The 23,470-nt window shown below is 37.5% G+C and overlaps 1 protein-coding gene across 3 annotated transcripts in view; it reads left to right on the top strand.

Moving 5' to 3' along the window:
- pex5la (peroxisomal biogenesis factor 5-like a) overlaps nt 1–23,470 on the top strand; it is a 185,122-nt gene that overhangs the window by 141,661 nt on the left and 19,991 nt on the right. For all 3 annotated transcript variants that reach the window (XM_051947475.1, XM_022198054.2, XM_051947476.1), the window contains 4 exons: nt 8,438–8,554; nt 10,580–10,723; nt 14,358–14,428; nt 20,714–20,932. In XM_051947475.1, coding sequence (XP_051803435.1) covers nt 8,438–8,554; nt 10,580–10,723; nt 14,358–14,428; nt 20,714–20,932 — 551 coding nt within the window. The remainder of the gene's footprint in view (nt 1–8,437; nt 8,555–10,579; nt 10,724–14,357; nt 14,429–20,713; nt 20,933–23,470) is intronic.

Below are 23,470 nucleotides of genomic sequence, written 5' to 3'. Positions count from 1 at the left end.
GTAGCAATGGCAAGAACAGCATTTATGAAAATGAAAAATATACTGACAACTAAGAGAATAGCAGTTGGCATCCATATGAGGACTCTCAGCTGTTACATTCTACCAGTCCTGATGTGAATCTTGGAACATAAATAATAAAATGTCAAACAAAATCACTGCAGCAGAGATGAGGTTTAACAGCTATGTATATCTGATACATACAGAATAACCATTGAAGATGTTTTAAAACTACTAAACACAAACTATACACGATTGAACAAAACTGGGAAACGGCAAGCAACATTTTTGGACACATCATGAGGAAAGAGACCCCAGAATACATCATTACAACTGGAAAAATGAATGTGAAGAGAGGATGAGTCAGGCAGAGAATGAAAGTGATAGACAGACTGACATCATGGCTACACATGGAACATCAACAGTCACGATTCAGAAAGCAAAAGATCAGATTAGATGGAGGGAAATGATCGGCTACGCTGAATGTCATGGCACTTGATTGAATGATACTGACACCTCACCTCTTTCATTTATAGTTGTGTTTTCTTGCTTTTTTTCTTCTACACTTTGCTGCTGTGATCTTGCAAATTTCCTCTTGTAAGGCTAAAAAAGGATATTCTATTCTAACTAAAACTAAATTCAGCTTCAGTATCTTGGCTGCTCTGTGTGTTGGTAACAATCAATAATTCTTCATTTGAGCTACAGTATCTGCAGAAAAACAAACAGCAGAAAAAATAAACTACCTTTGATCATTTAATCTGATTTTGTTTTCCCAGTCGGGCCACATTAGGTCTCCCTGTAAAAATAAGCTCTGAGGGAAATTAATTGCACCTTTCTGTTTTGGGCGCGTTGGTTTCTGTGTTTTAGCTGACTCGGCTAAAAGATTGTCAGCTCCTACAAATTACTTTCTCGGCAGAGTAAATTTATTTTCGCTGCATGAATTGGAATCTTGCAGCCGAGTACGAATACACCTTTTTCCAGGAGCCGTGGGTGCGTTGGGCTCTAATGTATTCATGAAGTAACTAATGAATCCTCACCTCTCGGTTCAACGGTGGAGGTTTTTCTCTCTTTTTCACGTAACACTTCATCAGAGCTGCTGGAATTAGGATACACAGGATGTAAATTACCTCGTCGTATCTTTGCTTTGTTGCTCATAATTAAACTGCCATTAGAAACATCCTTCACGGTGCCACAAAGAAATATGGATTTGTTGTCAATTGAAATCGCGTCTGTATCTTAATTTTGCAGTTTGTTGTCATCTTGATTAGCAGCGAGTTCCACAGAGCAAACAATTAACCGTGTGTGAGACGCCAGTAATGAGACGATGAACTGGGTCACAGTGCAAACACCGGAGAGAAGTAATGAGCGACGCTGAGGCGGTGTTATGTAAAGAGGTTGTAGCTGCTCACGTTAGCATGAAGCTCTAGAAATGACTGACTGCACAGTGAGTTAGCTGCAGGGCTAACAGTTGGGTTTTCTGATAGAAGTTTAGCTAAACGCGCTGAACACAAACTAACAGTGCTTCAGAGAAAGTTCAATCAGTAACTGTGATGCAAAGATGCAAAACTAATACAGTAAAAAAGATATTTTAGGTGTATTTTACTAATACTAATTCCGCACTTTTGCTATTTCAGTTGCAAAAATGACACAAAAGGATCCTAAAATGGATACAAAAATGACACAAAATGTCACAAAAGGATGCTAAACTTACACAAAAAGACAAAATGATGCAAAAGGACGCTAAAATAACACAAAAATTACACAAAGGGATGGTAAAAAACACAAAATGTCACAAAAGGATGCTAAAACAACACAAAAAGACACAAATGATACAAAAGAATGCAAAAATGACACAAAAAATGACACAAATGACACAAAAGGATGCTAAAATAACACAAAAATTACACAAAAGTCACAAAAAGATGCTAAAATAACATAAAAAGACACAAATGATACAAGAGGATGCTAAAATAATACAAAAATTACACAAAAGGATGGTAAACTAACACAAAAATGATGAAGTATGCTAAAATCAGGCATTAATGACAAAAAAGACACAACAATGTCACAGAAGGATGCTAAAATAACACAAAAATGACACAAGTTATGCAAAAAGATGCTAAAATAACACAAAAAGACACAAAGGATGCTAAAATAACACAAAAATGACATAAAATGACGTGAAAGGATGCTAAAATAAGACAAAAAGGACACAAAAAGACAAAATTTACGCAAAAGGATGCTCACAACAAAGACACAAATGATGGAAAAGGATGCTAAAATAAGACAAAAATTACACAAAAGTATGGTAAACTCAAAAAAATGACACAAAAATGACACAAAATGACGTGAATGTATACTAAAATCAGACAATAAGGACAGGAAAAGACACAAAAATGTCACAGAAGGATGCTAAAATAACACAAATGATGCAAAAGGATTCTAAAATAACACAAAATGACAAAAAGACACAAAACATCACAAAATGATGCTAACATAACACAAAAAGACACAGATGATGCAAAAGGATGCTACAGTGCCTTGTGAAAGTATTCGGCCCCCTTGAACTTTTCAACCTTTCGCCACATTTCAGGCTTCAAACATAAAGATATAAAATTCTATTTTTTTGTCAAGAATCAACAACAATTGGGACACAATCCTGAAGTGGAACGAAATTTATTGGATATTTTATACTTTTTTAACAAATAAAAAACTGAAAAGTGGGGTGTGCAATACTATTCGGCCCCTTCACTTTCAGTGCAGCAAACTCACTCCAGAAGTTCAGTGAGGATCTCTGAATGATCCAATGTTGTCCTAAATGACTGATGATGATAAATAGAATCCACCTGTGTGTAATCAAGTCTCCGTATAAATGCACCTGCTCTGTGATAGTCTCAGGGTTCTGTTTAAAGTGCAGAGAGCATCATGAAGACCAAGGAACACACCAGGCAGGTCCCAGATACTGTTGTGGAGAAGTTTAAAGCCGGATTTGGATACAAAAAGATTTCCCAAGCTTTAAACATCTCAAGGAGCACTGTGCAAGGAATCATATTGAAATGGAAGGAGTATCAGACCACTGCAAATCTACCAAGACCCGGCTGTCCCTCTAAACTTTCACCTGGAACAAGGAGAAGACTGATCAGAGATGCAGCCAAGAGGCCCATGATCACTCTGGATGAACTGCAGAGATCTACAGCTGAGGTGGGAGAGTCTGTCCATAGGACAACAATCAGTCGTACACTGCACAAATCTGGCCTTTATGGAAGAGTGGCAAGAAGAAAGCCATTTCTCAAAGATATCCATAAAAAGTCTCGTTTAAAGTTTGCCACAAGCCACCTGGGAGACACACCAAACATGTGGAAGAAGGTGCTCTGGTCAGATGAAACCAAAATGGAACTTTTTGGCCACAATGCAAAACGATATGTTTGGCGTAAAAGCAACACAGCTCATCACCCTGAACACACCATCCCCACTGTCAAACATGGTGGTGGCAGCCTCATGGTTTGGGCCTGCTTTTCTTCAGCAGGGACAGGGAAGATGGTTAAAACTGATGGGAAGATGAATGGAGCCAAATACAGGAGCATTCTGGAAGAAAACCTGTTGGAGTCTGCAAAAGACCTGAGACTGGGACGGAGATTTATCTTCCAACAGGACAATGATCCAAAACATAAAGCCAAATCTACAATGGAATGGTTCACAAATAAACGTATCCAGGTGTTAGAATGGCCAAGTCAAAGTCCAGACCTGAATCCAATCGAGAATCTGTGGGCAGAGCTGAAGACTGCTGTTCACAAACGCTCTCCATCCAACCTCACTGAGCTCCAGCTGTTTTGCAAGGAAGAATGGGCAAGAATTTCAGTCTCTCGATGTGCAAAACTGATAGACATACCCCAAGCGACTTGCAGCTGTAACTGCAGCAAAAGGTGGCGCTACAAAGTATTAATGCAAGGGGGCCGAATAATATTGCACGCCCCACTTTTCAGGTTTTTATTTGTTAAAAAAAGTTTAAAATATCCAATAAATTCCGTTCCACTTCACGATTGTGTCCCACTTGTTGTTGATTCTTGACAAAAAAATAGAATTTTATATCTTTATGTTTGAAGCCTGAAATGTGGCGAAAGGTTGAAAAGTTCAAGGGGGCCGAATACTTTCACAAGGCACTGTAAAATAACACAAAAATGACACAAAATGATGCTGAAATTGCACAAAATGACACAAAAAGATGCTAAAATAACCAAAAATGTGTCATGAAGTTTAACATATCTGGGCTTCCTTTGAGTTATCCAGCTCGACTTGTCAGAGACCGCAGGAAATAAAACAGGACGTTTGATGCTTCAGTTAGCTTCTCTTGTGGTCTACCAAGTAAATTCCAATTAGAGGACCTGGTTACTATAATGTAGAGCTGTGAAGAGGATAAAAATACAAAGTGATCGTACAGGAATGTCAGCTTCTAACGTGGCTTCACTCCGAATGCAAATAGCTGCTCTGAATCCAAGTTTCTGCTCTGAATCCTTCCTCCTTCTGATGCTGTGGAGCTTCACCTTCAGGCAATTTGTCTGTGAGTCGCCAGCCTTCAATTACCGGCATCAGGGGCCACAGGGCAGCCTCGGTGTCGATCAAAAAGCTCGTCTCCTGTGGACCTTTGACTCTGCAGACTCTCCCTTACAGTGGAGTCGCACACTTCCTGTGCACCCCTGTCATGTGCTGATGAGTTGCAGGAGTTGTTCTGCTCTGTTTGGCATCACGCAAGACCATCACGGAATCAGCCAGATCTGTTTTCTCCACGATGCAGAAACACAGAGAAGCTGCATGCAACGTGTCGAGCAGATGTGCAGCCGAGACTTCAGGCTTCAGTCCTCCATAGATCACATCCGGCTCTGTGTCACAATACTTCACAGAGAAACACGTGGAAAAACACAACAACAGCTCAGGGCCTATTTTGTCTGCCTTCGTATTGGGATCCTGCACAGATTCACGGCTTTAGATGTTAACATACTCGATTTAAAACGTGTATGTGGGGTTCAGTAAGAATTGAAATGGACAGAAAACTGCGTTATGTAGCTGCTTTACTGTGAAAATTAAACATTTTGTAAAAAATCTATTAGAAATTAATCTAAAAATGAAATATACATAATATTATATAAATTATTATAATTTAAATGTATTTTAAAGCAAATTAATATATTATTAATACAAATGAATGTAAATGTTAAATTAAAAATGCATTGAAATTAAATTACAGGAGTTGTGAGTAATTTAACTTGATAAAATGTTTTGATTAAAATTTAGTTTCATTTTTAATTTTTAAAAAAATTGCATTTGTAATATATATTAATAAAATCCCAATTTATTAAAAATGTTTTTAATAATTTACATAATATTAACTGTATTTCTTTTTTAAAAAACGATTTTAATTAAATTTCAATTTATTTTTTTAAATGTTTAGAATGCAGTCGTGGTCAAAACATTTCACAGTAAAGCAGCTTAACAATGCAGTTTTCTGTCCATTTAAATTCTTATTGAACCCCATTAGGACAAAAATCTGAACCTAAAAAGAGTTGTGGGTCAAAGATTGATAATTGGTCTCCTTCATTACTAATAATTGATGTCAGTCCTGAAAAAAACATTCAATTTGACCTGTAGTTTAAATGTAAGCTCTACTTTATTGTACTTTTTCTGCATAGCAACAGTTTAACAGTCAGTTATAAACTAAATTTAAGATTTTCCACTTCAAAAATGAACCTGTGGCCTCACAAAGAACCAGTTCAACAGAACAAATGACGTCTGACTCATGAATTTATTTCCTCGAGTTGCTTCTTCTCTGCATTAAACCTGATTATCTGTGCAGCAACACATACAAACGCCGACTTCTCTCAGAGCTAATCCAAGTCCACGTTTCAAGCAAAGCATAAATTAACAATTTCTTTGGTGTTCTTAAGTTCTGAAAGGAGGCAGACTCATCATGGGAGCGTGATTAGAACAGTGAGCTGCTTGTTCAGGTTCAGTCTGGTGATTACTGAAGTGAACAATCATTTATGGAAATCATTTTGTGTGCAAATTCACTGTATCCTGTCTTCTTTTTAGCTCCTCTTGACTCCTGCATGTTATTTTTACATGCAAACAATCTGTTTTATTCCTACTAAAACTGTCTTTTTTCAGTCATTTATTTAACCCCTGTTGTCCTAAAGCTTCACATCAGAGAGTGGCTGTAAAACTGGACTCGAAAAATCAAACTTCACTGGTCATTTAAACTAATTAAATGACTAATATGAGCTTCCATTTAACAGAATCACTCCACAGGCTGTGGTTTGTAGTCAGACAGGACATGAGGAGCTGTTTTCCAGGAAGCAAATTGGTATATTAAACCGAGATAACCTTCAAGGCCTCGGTCAGCTAATTGAAATGCCAGCAAATAAGTTCAAATGTCAAACTAACGGAGACTCTCAAGTCCCGGTGTGACAGTTTCTCACAATTAGGAAAGTATGAGCATTTTGTGGGTGTTTTTTTTTAACTGATTATATTTAGCCAGGTTTTCCAGATAGACTTTAAAGATGAGATAAGATTGTCTTTTATTAAACCTGCAGCAGGGCAGCTAAGTGCAAAAACAGAACTAAATAACTGGGGGGGGGGGGGGGGGGGGGGGGAATGTACATGGCTGTAAATACTTGTACTTGCTTAATTTATTTTAAATTTCCATTAATTAAGCTGTATTCATGATATGATAATTTATTTAGAAATATTTTTAAAATTATAATAATTTATATAAAATTATCTATATTTATGTTTTTTAATTTTAATTAAATTTTCTTTTCTTTAATTTATTTTTTAAATGCTTGATTTAAATTTATATTAATTATTCTGTATTAATAATATAGTAATGTATTAAAAAGATTTTTAAATTTGAAAAATTTATATAACATTAAATATATTAAATAACAAAGTTTGATTGATATTAAAATTAAATGTTAATTTATTTTAATTTTTTATTTTAGAAATTTTTAAAATATTTTTATTTAAATTAACATAAATTAATCTGTACTAATAATAAATCTTTTAGAAATATGTTTTTATAATTTATATAAAATTAAGTATTAAAATGTTTTATTTAATTTTTAAAATATTTAATTTAAATGTACATTAATTATTTAATATTAATAATATAATAGTTTATTTAAAATAGTTTAAAATTATAATAGTTTATATAACATTAAAAATATTTAATAACATTTTAAAAATATAATTTAAATTGAATTTTAATATATTTTTATTTTAATTTTAGATTAATTAATCTTTATTCATATTGCTATAATTTATTTTAAAAATAATTTTAAAATTCTAAAAATTTATAGATTCATGTTCAATTTTTTAATTATATTTTAAATTACAGTTCAATTTTCACAAAAAAATATTCATTTAATTTGACATTTATTAGCAATAAATATGCATGCTAGTAAATGCTTATAATGCACAGATTGGCGATCATTGGTGAATGATTTGCATGTAGAAAAACATTTCACAGATTCTTCTATTCAGAGTCTAGTAAATATGCAGAATATTAATAATCTGCAGGCTTTGATGCATTGCTGAGTGAGACTTGATGTTTTCTTCTTGCCCTTTAGACTCTGTTAAACTGTGTAATATTTCAGATTCAGCCGTTGTTTCGTCTTAATTGACACTTTTCAAAGACCTGTCAGTCAGTTTGAAAGTGAGAGCAGGTTTCTGTGTTTGTTCCTTTAAACTCGGCCTCAACATGCAAATGGAGATGAGTCATCAGAGAGTTTTACAGCCGGACTAACAGACGTGACATTTCCAACAGTAGCATGATGGAAATTACAAGAGCTGTTGGTCTGCTGCTGCACACTAATCACTGGTTTGCTTCTTTCTCCCTCCATCCATCCATCCTTACATCCATCCTTACATCCATCCTTACATCCATCCATCCATCCTTACATCCATCCTTACATCCATCCATCCATCCTTACATCCATCCATCCATCTATCCATCCTTACATCTGTCCATCCATCCTTACATCCATCCATCCATCCTTGCATCCATCCATCCATCCATCATTACATCCATCCATCCATCCATCCTTACATCCATCCATCCATCCTTACATCCATCCTTACATCCATCCATCCATCCATCCTTACATCCATCCATCCATCCTTACATCCATCCATCCATCTGTCCATCCTTACATCCGTCCATCCATCCTTACATCCATCCATCCATCCTTGCATCCATCCATCCATCCATCCATCCTTACATCCATCCATCCTTACATCCATCCTTACATCCATCCATCCATCCATCCATCCATCCATCTGTCCATCCTTACATCCATCCTTACATCATCCATCCATCCATCCATCCATCCATCCTTACATCATCCATCCATCCATCCATCCATCCATCCATCTTTCCTCCTCTCTGCAGTCAGACACTGAGTTCTGGGATAAGATGCAGGCTGAATGGGAAGAACTGGCTCGAAGAAACTGGCTGACAGAGAATGAACAGGCACAGATTCCCTCCTCGGTTTCTCCACACGAAAAGGTCAGTGTCATTAAAATGTTACAGTGAAGCATGTGACAGTCTGTCCTGATGTTCAGACACTCAGTGAACGCATGCCTTTAGTTCTACTGTGTATAATTACTTTAGGATTTGATGCATGCTTCAGTCTCAAAGCTTCTATAAACCTCACAAACATGTTATTTCTCATTTTCTTTATCAAACTGTGCACAAATGTCTAAAATCAGTCCTAATTTATGATGCAGTGCACCACATTTAGTGTCTGTCGCTTTAATTGGGTGTCAGATTTATCCTCGGTAAGTTTTCACAATAAATTTAAAAAGTATCATCTGTGGTTAATCTTTAATGCAATGCTCTGAAGTTTGTAAATGTGAAAATCAGCGCTGCATGACTCCAAAGACGACACAAAATAAATGTCCAAGTAGTGAAAAAGTGAACAAAGAAGTAATTTAAGAAACAGTGAGAGATTTAAAAACAAGTTACTGGAGTCTAGACTTACTTTACTAAAAAATAAATGAAAGCGATAATTTAAAAAACATTTTTAAATTATAATAATTTATATAATGACAAATATATTGAATTCAAATGTAATTTTGATTTATGTTATTTTAAATTTACATTTGTTAATCTACATTAATGATGTAAGAATTAATTTTTTAAATAAATTTAAAATGATATCAATTTATATAATACGTGTATTCAAATGTTTTATTTATTTATATTTCATTTTAATTTATTTTTCAAAATGTTTAATTTAAATTTACAATAATTATTCTGTATGAATAATATAATAATTTATTTCAAAGATATTTTAAAATTAAAATAATTCATATAACAATAAATATATTAAATTAAATTAAAATTTAAATGTAATTTTAATTTATTTTATTTTAAATGACATTGATTAATCCGTATTAATATAATAATATATTTAAAATGTTTAAAATTGTAATAATTTATATGAAATAAATTTTATTGATTGAATTTTTGATTTAATTTTCGTAGAAAAAATGTAAATGCTTAATTAAAATTTAAATTAATTATTCTATATTTATAATATAGTCATTTATTTCAAAAATAATCAAAATTAATTGATTACTAGGAAATAAGTTAATTATATCCAACTTGACTAAACCTAGACAGTCGGAGATAACAACAACCTGTTTTTTTTTTTTATCACGGTGATAAAAACCAGGCTTTCTTCATCTGACTCTGTTTATTCCCGTAAAACATGGTGTTTGATGCTTCAGTTAACTTCTCTTTTGTGCAAAATGGATCTCAGCAAACTAGAATCTAAGCTGAATGTTTCTTTAACCCACAAACAGAACAGAGAGCTAACAGACTCTGAGGAGATATTTGATAAATTTGACTTTAGAATCGCCAATTCCACTTCAAAGAGGATATTAACAAAACAGGAAACTCCAGAAAACAAAGCTCTTGTGTTTGTGTGACACTGAAAGTATTCTGCAGAATTTAGGCTTAAAAATGTGATGCTTTCTTGTTTTTCAGAGCCTGAAATGTACCAAACTGCTACGTACAGGATTTAAATTAATCACGTTTTACTTTTTCATCATTATTGTATTGATACTTGTCGACCACTTTGCAATAAGATGTGGGTCAGACTAAACTTTCTCTATATAAATTTGTTTATGTAAGTTTCAGAGGACAAGATCATAAGACTGAAGCATTAAACTTCACCTTGTTTTAGAAGTAAATCACATCTGAGATCAGGATTCTGGGCTCTCTGATTGATCCTGGTGCAGAGTCAAAAGAAAAGAAGCTGTTTCAAAGTCATCGGGCTCAGGAGCGTGCAACACACCGGGGTAATCACGGCCTGAAAATGCAAAGTTTAACATTTAAAGAGAACAGACGAACCCCGGGGAGCCGAGGCCAGGTTTGATGTGAAGCAGAGAAGATCGATTCCTGCTGCCGGAGCGTTGCTTAAACATACAACTGCTCAGGACGCTCGGCCTTCTTTGCATCTGAATATGGAGGAAGAGAGAAACTGACATCGCCACTGTCCCTGTTTTTGTTATTTTTCGCTGACAGGGTTACTACTTCCACACAGATAATCCCTACAAGGACTTGCCCAACGCGTTTGAAGAGGGACTTAAGAAATCTCGAGAGGGAGACCTGCCAAACGCTGTGCTTTTGCTGGAAGCAGCTGTTCTGCAGGACCCTCATGATTCAGAGGTGAATTCATTTTCTACATGCACACATCCAGTTTCGTCCTTTTAGAACCAGTCTTATTTGCAGATTTTATGATGCCACTTTGAAGAGGAAAAAGGTTGATCAGGTCAGCCAGCCCGGATGATCGTAGGAGCTTCAGGAGAAATAGTAGATTTCATGGTATTGACCAACTTTGTGCAAAACAAACCCCACCAAAAAATCTATCAAAATGTCAAACTATTTCCCTCAAGTTCTTGCTAGGCATCAATTTTCTCTGGTAGATTCTTGAAGAAACTACCAGAGAAGTTCAATTGATTTCTATGGTATTGAACAACTTTGCGCAAAAACACCAAAAAAATCTAGCAAAATGTCAAACTATTTCTCTAAAGTTCTTGCTGGACATCGACTTTGGACAGGACAATCGTAAAAATCTGAAAAAAACAAGAGTGAAAAGCAAGATTTTAGCAAAACAGGAATCTCCAGAAAACAGAAGCTACTCGTGTGTGACGTTGAAAGCATTACAGAGAATTTATACTTAAAAATATGCATAAACACTTATAGACTGCTTTTCATCGAGTTTAGTTCTTTTAGAACCACTCATAGTTGCAGATTTTATGATGCACTTTGAAGAAAGAAGAGTCTTGTACCGTTCAGCCAGCCCAGCTGATCGTAGGAACTTCAGTAGAAATCTTCTTCCAGAACCTACCACAGAAGTCCAGTTGTTTTGTACTAAAGCACCCATGATTACCACGACCTGGATGACTGAGAATCTACACAGACAAAGAGCCTGGATGAGTTTGCAGCACAAACCTGAAGCTAAACCAGGAGAGACTTTGCAAAGTGTAAATAAAGATGCCAAGTTTCAGCAGCAAATTAAACAGCGAGTAAACCGACCTACTGTAATGTAAATTGGAATTGAACAATGTAGTTTTTTACTTCATGGTCTAAATAGCTTGTCATAATCAAGGGATTATTTTAGCCCTTGTGCTGTCTTAGGGTCAGAAATGACCCAGCCTCTATGTGGAATAGCAGAGAAAAACCTCTAAATTGCCTTTTTTTCATCTTGAAATTTGATGACTTCTTAAAGTGACGTTGACATTAGGGTTAGGCTTTTTTTAAATTCATTTTTAAAATGAATTAAAAAAGCAATTTGGGACAGTTCACATTAATGAACATTTACACGAAATATTAAAGATTATAGCCATACGGCTGATTTCCATCTGGAGCTTTTATCCAAAGCAATGTACATCTGAGAGTAGATACAAGCATTACTGCATTACGTAAAGCACTTACAGATGCAAAAAAAGTAACACACAAATAAATTTGATTTGTATTTCTATCTAAAAAGGTCCCTTGATAGTAATAATTTGAGGTACGGTAATAATTGATCAACTACTGAATTTGCTGCAAAACCCGAATGCAGCATGTCTACAATTCTGCAGATTCATGTAAATTTAGAATCATTTCTAGTTCTTGACCAGTTGTTTTAATCATGAAGTACAATACTGTATTGTTCAGTTCCAAATACACTGCGATCTGTGATGTGTAAATGATAAAATGAGGCAACTGAGTGAGTGAATTTCAGCTTGTTCATGATGTTTTGTCAGAAAGATTTTCAGAATTGTATTTTTTTGCATTTAAACAAAAGGAATCATTGTGAGTTGTGGTTATTTATAGGTTATTATGCTCTGATGTTACCAGTCCGGTTCAGTTGAGATCAAATTGGGCTGAATGTGGCCCTGAACTAAAATGAATTTGACGGTCCTGAAGCTAAATCCAACCTCACTTCCTGCTGAGAGGAAGAACGCATCGTTGACCTCAGGCTGCTTTAAGAGGCTGATTTCCTGTAGAGGAGGAAGTCTTTTCTTTTCTTCTCTTGTTAAAAGACTTGTTTACTGCAGTAAAAATAGTCAACTGGCCCTCGATGAGCATTTCCATTTGCCCAGCGAGCTGAGTAATTGCTCATTGTGCAGGTTTCCTGTGTGTTCCCCTCCGTTTCTAAAGAAGTGACCTCTTTGCGAGCTAAAAGAGCAAAGCCTTCACACAAAGTACTTTCGGAATCCCCTGGAATATACAGAAATGTGCCAGTTATTCCGAGGAGAGGATTATCCCGCGGTGTATGGAACTAATACGATTCCAAAATTCCTTGCAGGGTGCTTAGTGGCTTATTGCCCCACTGTGAAGACCTCCGAATCATTCAGAAATAATTTCACCCCTCGTTTCGAAAAAAGTCGAACAAAAAGGCATCTGCAGAGATAAGCCCTGGGAGAGGTTATTAAATGTGCCCTCACAGGGACATAATACAGACGAATGATCTCATAATCTCACTTTTTGGGGTTTATGTTTGTTATGTCTTAGTCCACACACTGATCTGTCCTGTTACACATTCAGCATTTATCAAACAAAGCAAAGCCAACAAACAGAATTACAACTACTTCAAAAAACAATTAATCAAATATTCACTTTTTAAAATGTATTTGTCATTTTTATTTCTATAGTGTAGATAGCCAAGTAGATACTGCATTTCAGAGGAGGTTTGGACCACAGTAATCATTTGTGTCGTATTTCAAGTAATTTGGCATTTTATCTGAACATTACTGGGAAATGTTATGTTCTTAAAACGTTCTTTAAACATTTGACAACAATATTTTCATTAAAAAATTAGAAAATCTTGTAAATAATGTTTTGGGAACGTTCCTTAAAATTGGAGTTTCAACTATGATCATTTACATCAATAAATGTGGAGTTAACCCTCACACCCCGATACCCCCTCATACCCCCATACCCACTCAGACCCCCATACTCCCTCATACCCCCTCATACCCCCATACCCCCTCATACCCCCTCATATCCCCTTCTTAACCCCTAATTTACCCCTCCTACCCCCCCACAATCCCTCATATCCCTCTCAAACCGCCTTATACCCCCTCATGCGCCCTAATACCCACTAATACCCCTCATACCCACTCATAAACCTCTCATACCCCCAATAACACCCTCATACCTCTAATACCACCCTCAAACCCCCTCATACCCCTCGTACCCACTAATAGATAATATATAATGTTGTGGGAACGTTCCCTGTCAGCTCGAAAAGCAGATAATTCTTAATTATCAGAAACATTTAGCTGCTTGGCTCCTTTTAATAAATTTTGAGTTTCGACTATCAATAAATCTTTCATGTTCCTGTTTTATCTATAAAATGGCAAAAAAAATATGCTTGTGCCTATTTCCCTCTGTAACATACAATCCAAATTTCCAAATATTTTCAGAGTAAAAATAGCTCCAGTGATAAAACTGATGAACAATTCACTCAGCTCTAATTAAATTAGGAGTGTTCACCTAAACTATTGTCTCACTTCCAGAGAGATAAGGCAGTTTCATCAAATCACCTCCGATAGCTTCGCTGAATAATAACTCTGAGAGTATCTGAGGACAAACTGAACACTTTGTCAGAGTTAATCAGAGCTGCATGAACCTCGGTGTCACCTCGTTAAAGTCGCGAATGTTTAAACGCTCCTCTGCAGCTTTCTGAAGCGCTTCCACCGGTCGCTTTGTTCTGGATCCTCTGGACTCCAGGTTTCTGCTGTTTACTGTTTACCTGCTGCTTACTGTTTACCTGCTGTTTACTGTTTACCTGTGTTCTGTCTCCCTGCAGGCTTGGCAGGTTTTGGGAACCACACAGGCCGAAAATGAGAACGAGCAGGCGGCGATCGTCTCCCTCCAGAGGTACGACAAGCAATTGCAGCCGATTTACGTTTAGGTTTGGAAACTGCTCACGTCATGTTAGCATGAGTCAGACGGTGCTGAAGGTGGAAAGATGAAGAGAAGTGCAGGAAATTTGCCTGATGACAGAATATTCAGCAAGATATAGTGACATTTTCATGTAAAAAAATGCTGTATTTACATTCCAAAGACAAGGTTTTATGCAGAATTTCATTTTAGCTATTCCTTATAGCCCCTCATACCCCATCATGCCCCTCATAACAGCACATTACCTCCTCATACTTCATCATACGACCTCATAACCCTCATACCCCCTCATACCTCCTCATACTCCCTCATACCCCCTCATATTTTCTCATATCCTCATACTCCCTCATACCCCCTTATGCCCCCTCATACCCCTCATACCTCCACATACACCCTCAAATCCTCTCATACCCCCCTCATACCCCCTCATACCTCTTACACCTCCTCATACCCCCTCATACCTCCTCATACCTCCTCATACCCTCTCATACCCCCTCATACCCCCTCATAACCCCTCATACTCCCTCATACCTCCTCATACACCCTCATACCTTCTTCATACCTCCTCATACCTCCTCATACGTGCTCATACGTGCTCATACCCCCTCATGCCTCCTCATACCTCCTCATACCACCTCATACCTCCTCATACCCCCTCATACCTCCTCATACCTCCTCATACCACCTCATACCTCCTCATACCCCCTCATACCTCCTCATACCTCCTCATACCTCCTCATACCCCCTCATGCCTCCTCATACCTCCTCATACCACCTCATACCTCCTCATACCCCCTCATACCTCCTCATACCTCCTCATATCTCCTCATACCCCCTCATACCTCCTCATACCTCCTCATACTCCCTCATACCTCCTCATAACTTACTACTTAGTACTTTACTTTATATGTTTTTAATTAACTGACAGGATTTTATAAAAATCCTTTTTCACTTTGATATTAAAGCAATTATGTTTTTGCAAATTGTTGTCAAAAAAAGCCAAATTATATTGAGCGTTATTTAATGTATAAAAGCATCCCAAGAAGGAATGCTTTTGTAGCCACTCTGTTAAGGAAACTGAAATGGTTTGTTTGGGCAGAGATGTTTTTGCAGCTTTGACATAAATGTTCTGAACTTATCTGGGTTTGGTGTCGTCTGGCTTATATGATCTGCAGCACTCAGAACCATAGCTGACATATATGGTAGTCAGGATTTATGGAATTTAAACCCATGTATTTAGATGGTTTACCATCTGCAGCTGTTTGCATTCGGAAGTCAAATGTAGTCTGAAAACTGTGGAGTTCTAAAATGGAAAAATGTGTGGGAACCCTGCGAGGAAGAAATGGCTGTTATCAAAGTTCACGAAGCAGCGATTGGGAGGACAGGTTCTGCGATTTTTATTCTCAAAATAGAGACTCCCCACATGGCCGGTGATTGCACAGAGACAGGTTCTGAACAGAGTCCTCGATGGGAGGTGGCCCACTTCCATTCATAACACCGCCGAGGACACGAATTGTGACTGAAAACACCGGAGAGAGCAGCGTCCTTCCCTTCTCTGAGCACTGCACAGTAAATAAATAACACTGAAACAACGGCTTAATTGTCACTCTGAATAAACTGATTACAAAGAATGCAAATAATTGATGTTTGGGTCCGTGCAGCTCATTCAGGCCTCAGGTAGTTTGCTTCATGTTTGGTGTTTCCTCCATACTCCCTCATATCTCCTCATACCCCTCATACCCCTTCATACCCCCCTCATAATCCCTCATATTTCCTCATATCCCACCATACTGCCCATTTCCCCTCATACCATCTCATACCCCCTCATACCTCCTCATGCCCCCTCACGCCCCTCATACCCATCATGCCCCCTCATGCCTCCTTATACCCCTCATGCCCCTCATGCCTCCTCATGCCTCCTCATACCCCTCATTCCCCTCATTCCCCCCTCATACCTCCTTAAACCCCTTATCCCATCATACCACCCTCATACCCATTCATACCTCCCCATACCCCCTCATAAAAACCCTCATACCCCTTCATACCTCCTCATGTCCCCCTCATACCCCCTCATACCTCCTCATACCTCCTCATACCCCCTCATACCTCCTCATACCTCCTTATACCCCCTTATCCCATCATACCCCCCTCATACTCCCTCATACCCCCTCATACCTCCTCATACCCTCTCATACCACCTCATACCCCCTCATACACCCTCATACCCCCTCATACCTCCTCATACCTCCTCATACCCTCTCATACCCCCTCATACACCCTCATACCCCCTCATACCTCCTCATACCTCCTCATACCCTCTCATACCCCCTCATACACCCTCATACCCCCTCATACCTCCTCACACTTCCTCATACCTCCTTATACCCCCCTTATCCCATCATACCCCCCTCATACTCCCTCATACCCCTTCATACCTTCTCATACCTCTTCAGGCTCCATCATATCCCCCATACTGTCTCATAACCCCTCATACTCCCTCATACGTACCCCTTATATCCCTCTCATACCTCCTCATACCCCATCATACCCTCTCATACCCTCTCATCCCACCTCATACCTTGTCATGCCTCTTCATGCTCCATCATACCCCCTCATACTACCCTCATACCCTCTCACACACCCTCATATACCTACTCATATCTCCTCATACTCTACCATATTCCCCATTCCCCCTCATACCCTCTCATATCTCGTCATGCCCCCTCATACCCGCTCATATCTCCTCATACCCCACCATATTCCCCATACCTCCTCATACCCCCTCATACCTACTCATACCCCCTCATACCTCCTCATACCCACTCATACCCCTTCATACCCCCTCATACCCCCTCACAGCCCCCTCCTACCCCACCTGCCCCTCAGCTAGTCCTCTCTGTGTGGTGCTTGGTTATGTAATCTCTCCATCTGTGTTGGAGTGTTTGGGTCTGAAGTCAGATTAGATGTTTATCTGGCTTTAGTCCCGTTGTTGCTCTGCTGGCGTCGCTTCAGACTGAGAGCATCCAGTTACAATACGGCTGCATTCTGACAACACTTTCTGTTGAATAATGGCACACAGAGAAGTTTCTGGAACACTGGGAACTGGAATTTTTTTGTCTCTTGTGCTGAGTTTCCTTTTCATCCTTTGAATAAGTGAGACTTTCTGTGAAAAACTGAGTGATTTTTTAATGGAAAACAGGCTTATGAAGTCACTCTGGATGTGAAAATGTAGATTTTTTTGGACTTTTTTCAAAGGAGTAACCAAATATAAGAAAAATAACAGCAAATATCTGTAAAATAATGGTGATTATGGGGGATTTAAATACAACTCTAATTTTTAAAACATGTTTTAAGAAATTCTAATTTTTTTACTGTAATTTTACTAGATACTATCAGTAGGTTAACAAAACTGGGTAAAAACAATGGTTTAAAACAAGTATTTACCATTTTCAATCCTTAATATACTTTTTTTCAGGTAAGAACAAATATTTTTGTGCTTTAAATACTTCATTTCATGGTCAAATTTTGAAAAAGAATGCATTACTATTTTAAAAATGTCTCATGTCTTTAAAATGAAGGCTAATATTTAAAATAACATTTTTGCTGATTTAAATACAGTAAAATTAGTTTCATTTTATGATCAATGGACGTTATTTGTACTTGTGGCATTTTTTATGCTTCACATGTAAATTTATTCATTTATTTACTAGATAATATTCATAATTTCACCAACTAATCTGCAAAACAACAGTAAATCGTTCAAAATAATGGATTATTTCAGACTTCATTTAAAGGAATAACCAAACTTAACTAAAATAACACCAAATGTCTGCAAGATAATGGTGTTTATAGGGTATTTAAATACAGCAAAATTGTGTAATTTTATGGTCAAACAACTGTAAAACTGTAAAAGAACTAATTGCTGTTTATTAAAGCAGTGATTGTGACAATATGTCCAATTTGGGCCCGTTTTCTTACAGAAAACACATAAATTATAATTTTTTTTTACTGTAATTTTTCTAGATATTAGCTGTAAGTTAACAAAACTGGCTAAAATAATGTGTTTAAAACAGATATTTACCATTTTTCCATCCTTAATATATATATATTTTTCTCAGGTAATAGCAAATATCTGTAAAAGAACATTTTTGCTGATTTCAATACAGTAAAATTAGTTAGATTTTATGATCAATGGACATTATTTGTAGTTTGGGCATTTTTATGCTTAACAAATGGTAATTTATTCATTTATTTACTAGATAATATTCATAGTCTCACCAACAAATCTGTACAATAACAGTAAATTGCTCAAACTAATGGATTCTTTTGGACTTTATGTAAAGGAGTAACCAAAGAGCACATCTGGGTGTTTTCAGTGACCTCAAAGCAGAGTTTATGTAATCATCTAATTTAGTTTGTCTGAGATTATGCTGGTTTTAAGGAAGCTGCCGCATCAGCTGCAGCAAATCTGGCTGGAAAATTATCTTGATGAAAGCTAAATCTTGTCCTGGCCTCATCTCTCTGAGCTAATCCAAGTCCTGCATCCAGCACCGCTCTGTTCCTTTCAATTAAAAGGCCGCCGTGAGTAGATGTCGGTGGCAGCCGTCCACGTGATGTAACCGCTGATGTAACTTCAGCAGATTGCTGCAAACACACTTCCCATCTCTGGAACAATCATCTTTGATTAAATGCAAAGTTAATTGAAATCATCTGAGGCTGCACCTGCATGCAAACAACAACCAGAGAGGAGAATTACATTTTAAAAAGACTGTTTTCAACATTACAAAAGTGTAAAAAATTCTATGTAAATGCATCTTTAAAGAGCATTTCCTGTTTCAGGTACAAAAGTGTAGCACAAATATTGACCAAACTGTCAAAATGGGGGTGGCTATGGATCAGGTGGTAGAGCGGGTTGTCCAATGATCGAAGGGTTGGCAGTTCGATTCCCGCTCTCGCCTAGTCATATGCTGCATGCCGAAGTTTCCTTGGGCTAGATTCTGAACCCTGAATTGCCTACCAGTGACTGTTCTGCTGGTGTATGAATGTATACTGACTGATGTTGCAGGTTGATTAGCAACCTGCATATTAGTGTCTGTGTCTGGGTGAATGGGAGCAATTGTTGTAAAAAAGCGCTTTGAGTACTCTGATGAGTAGAAAAGCGCTATATAAGAGCAAGTCCATTTACCATTAGCTCATTATGCAGAATGCAACAATGCCAAGATACAGAAAGGCACACACTACCATTCAAAAGTCTGGGGTCGCTTAGAAATGTCCTTATTTTTGAAAGAAAAGCTTTTTTTCATTGAAGATGGCATTAAATGAATGATTAATCCAGTCTGGACATAGTTAATGTGGTAAATGACTATTCTAGCAGTAAACAGCTGATTTTTAATGGAATATCTCCATAGGGGTACAGAGGAACATTTCCATCACTCCTGTGTTCTAATGCTACATTGTGTTAGCTAATGCTGTTGAAAGGCTCATTAATGATTAGAAAACCCTTGTGCAGTTATGTTAGCACATGGATAAAAGTAGGAGTTTTCATGGGAAATATGAAACTGTCTGGGTGACCCCAAACTTTTGAACAGTAGTGTAGGTCAACTTTAACTCATTTTAGAGCAAGTTTAACTAATATAGAGCAACTTTAACTAATATAGAGCAACAATAATTCATATACATTTGAGTGCATTGCTTGTTTTTATGTTTAACATGATCACACATCATTCTCCTGCAGGTCTGTAGATATGAACACAACGACCTCATACCTGTTTGGTTCTCATTTTTACGTGGAAAAAGGTTGGAGTTTTTGGGTCTGAATGAAAGCAAAAATGGAACTTCTTGTTCTTTCTTCCTCCTGTAAAGCAGCCAGTAGACTCTAAAGATGGTTGAATGCATTTTTATGGTTTCAAGAGCATTGAATTAAAAAAAAACATCTTTAAATTCTTGTTTTTTCTCTTTGAAGCTGAAGCAGCTGGTGTGAGGTGGAGGTCACGGGACAAGTTGCTCATTTAGCTTCACCACTCCTCACAATGTTTCACTCCTGTGGTCTAATATGATTTGTTTTAAATCTGGAGCTCATTCCCAGCATGTGTCGGGGTTGAACAGAGGCTTGGGTGCAGATCGGGAAGCTGCAACTCGTCCACTCTGGCCCAGAAACCGTCCTCCTCCCGCCTGATGTTCCTCCGCTTCGGCCTGTCCCAATTAATGCCCATCACATCCAGCTTTCCCTTTGAAGCTCACGCCTCTCCTGTCTCCGTCCAGGTGTTTGGAGCTCCACCCAAACAACCTTCTGGCCCTCATGGCGCTGGCGGTGAGCCTGACCAACACCGGCATGCGGAACGACGCCTGCGAGGCTCTGCTCCGCTGGCTGAGACACAACCCCAAGTACAAGCACCAGCTGAAGGGGAAGAACCACCTGATGGGCTCCCCGAACTCCCAGCGCCGCATGTCTCACGCTCTCAACATGGGCCGACACGACAGGTAAAGATCTCATCAACTCTCCTCTACGTTGAATGACACACAAAAAAGAGGACAAGAGCTGATTTCCAGATCTGGATAAACTAAAAAAACAAAAGAGAGATTTGTGCTTTCAGACTGTTGCATCTTTAAAATGTGAAAATCCGAGTTTCTATGAAGAAAAACAACCGCACAAGCAGTGTTTTTTCAGATAGATTAGATATCAAATCTGCAACCAAATCAGTTTAAAAGGAAATACAGCATCATATTTGTACATCCACAGCATCACAAGTGATCAAAAATACACTTTTATTAACTTTTATGCATTTTGCAGTGATGCATGTATCAGAAACGTTTACTGCTAATCTTTTCTGTGTCAGGAATCCAAACCTTTATGGCTGCGTTCATTGTTGCTTTTTGTTTGTATTTCTTTTTCAGTTGTAAATAAATAAAAAGGCTGCAAAGTATGATCTTTAAAACCTTTTTCAACTCATTTCAGGCTTTTATTTATAAAAAAGACTAAAATCATATCTTATTTTGTCACCCTGTTAATGGAATGGTTTGTTTAGATACAGATGGTTTTGCAGCTTTTGTTTGGGTTGTTTTACAGTTAATGTGCAAATTATTTTTTTCTGTGATTTTAATAGATATTATCTGTAATGTAAGCAAATAGGGAAAATCTGAAGAATACATAGAATAGATATTTTATATTTTTGCCTCATCCCTTTTTTTTTTAAATGAAGGCAAAGATCTGAACAATGCAGCATTTTTGCTGATTGAAATACATTAAAATTAGTTCAATTTTATGATCAATGGACGGTATTTGTAGTGTTGTCATTTTTTATGCTTAACATGTAAATTTATTAAATTCTTTACTAGATAATATTTTCAATTTTACCAACCAATCTGTAAAATATCAGTAAATGTCGGAAATACCACAGTTGAAATCTTTTACTCCCACACTTACCTCAGTGACTGTAAATGCTGCTGCTTATGGATATTTATGTTTTTTTATTGTGTTCTCCTCAACTTTTACCTTATTTGAGTACTTAGTTGCTGTTTTTTTCTGATTGCTGAGAGGTAAGATTCACCGGAGTGAATGTCCAATAAAGTTGATTCTGATTCTGAAAACATTTTTTACAGCGTATTCAAGGGGTTTTAAAGTCCTCTACATGAAAGCTGCCTTTTATAAAATCTCACGCCGTCTTTTCTTTACTGCCAGAAAAGGTGACGATAGTAAAGACGTCAAAGGTAACAAAACCAAACGTCGATTATCTGCAGCACTTCTATAAAGATGAAGTCTGTGCAGAGTTTTAAACAATTTCAGCCTTCTTCTAAGAACTCCGAGGCATCGAGTAGCTGACAAACACATGATGCATGCTGCACAAACAAAATCTTTAGCGCCGCTTTCAGATGCTCATTTGTTTTACTTCAGCTGCTGTCAGACAGACCAGAACTTAGTCCAAGTGTCGGCGTAATGTGACGTGGATCCGTCTGCAGGAAGCCTCGATGAATGAGGCCGTATCAGATTTAAAAGGCCTGATTCTGTGAAGTTTTATCAAATCATTAATCGTCTAGTCTCTGTGAAGGGTGCGAAGTGATTACTGAGCCGTACAGTATCGTCCTTTTCTTTCTCTTTGTGCTGCGTTTCTTTCCCTTCTCCTCCCTCACCGCCCGACTTAGTGCGAACCACGACGTAACACAAAGGGCAACGCTTATCTTCACCCAAAGCTGCGGACCAAATGACCACCGAGGCAGAAGTAGCTGTCAGACAGTCATTTCTCTAATCTTTCACTTTGTGCAGCAGCTCTCAGACGGTGAGTTTTGGCAACCGTGGAGGGGAGTCGAGTCATTTCAGGACAGGAGATAAGAGCGTTTAGCTGGACAGAGGTGAAGCAGACTGACCAGAAAATGAAAAGGGTAGAAAGTACAACCAACCCTACAGCTTCCAGGCTGCTATCCAGTATTTATACTGTCATTGTGATAGATTACAACCACTTCTCTTCTTTTATTTTCTTTCTTTTTAATCCAAGTCATTGCATCTCTGTTCATTTCTGTGCTGATGTCACACACATGTACCTCCTTGTTACATCCTCAGACCTTCTCTGAATGACATTTCTGAACTCAAATTACTTTCTTCTGTTAAATTCAAACAAAACAGAGAGTCTTCTTGTTGTATTTTAACACAAACAGGTTCTGACATCTGCTGCTGTAAAAAAATCTCAGCGTTTGGTTTGAGTGTAAGAAACGTGTTTCAAAATACAGTTTATTTTAACTTTTAAAGAAAGAAATCATATTTCAGCCCCTTGACAATGGCCCCGAGTACATTTTTAGCCTCTGTACACTGGCTCCCAGTATGCTTTAATGCTGGTTTTCAATATGTTTCATCTTGTTTAAACTGGTTCCCAGTATTTTTTAGCATCTATAAATTGGTTCTTAAAATATTTTAGCCTCTTTAAAATGGTTCCCAGTATGTTTAGGCCATTTTAAATTGGTTCCCAGGATGTTTCAGCCTCTTTAAACTGGTTCTCAGTTTGTTTTATCTCTTTAAACTGGATCCCA

Source organism: Acanthochromis polyacanthus, chromosome 4 (genome assembly GCF_021347895.1).
Source record: "Acanthochromis polyacanthus isolate Apoly-LR-REF ecotype Palm Island chromosome 4, KAUST_Apoly_ChrSc, whole genome shotgun sequence".
In the NCBI taxonomy this organism is placed as follows: domain Eukaryota; kingdom Metazoa; phylum Chordata; class Actinopteri; family Pomacentridae; genus Acanthochromis; species Acanthochromis polyacanthus.
The sequence above is the reverse complement of the archived record's forward strand: the minus strand, read 5'-3'. Positions and strand labels throughout refer to the sequence as shown.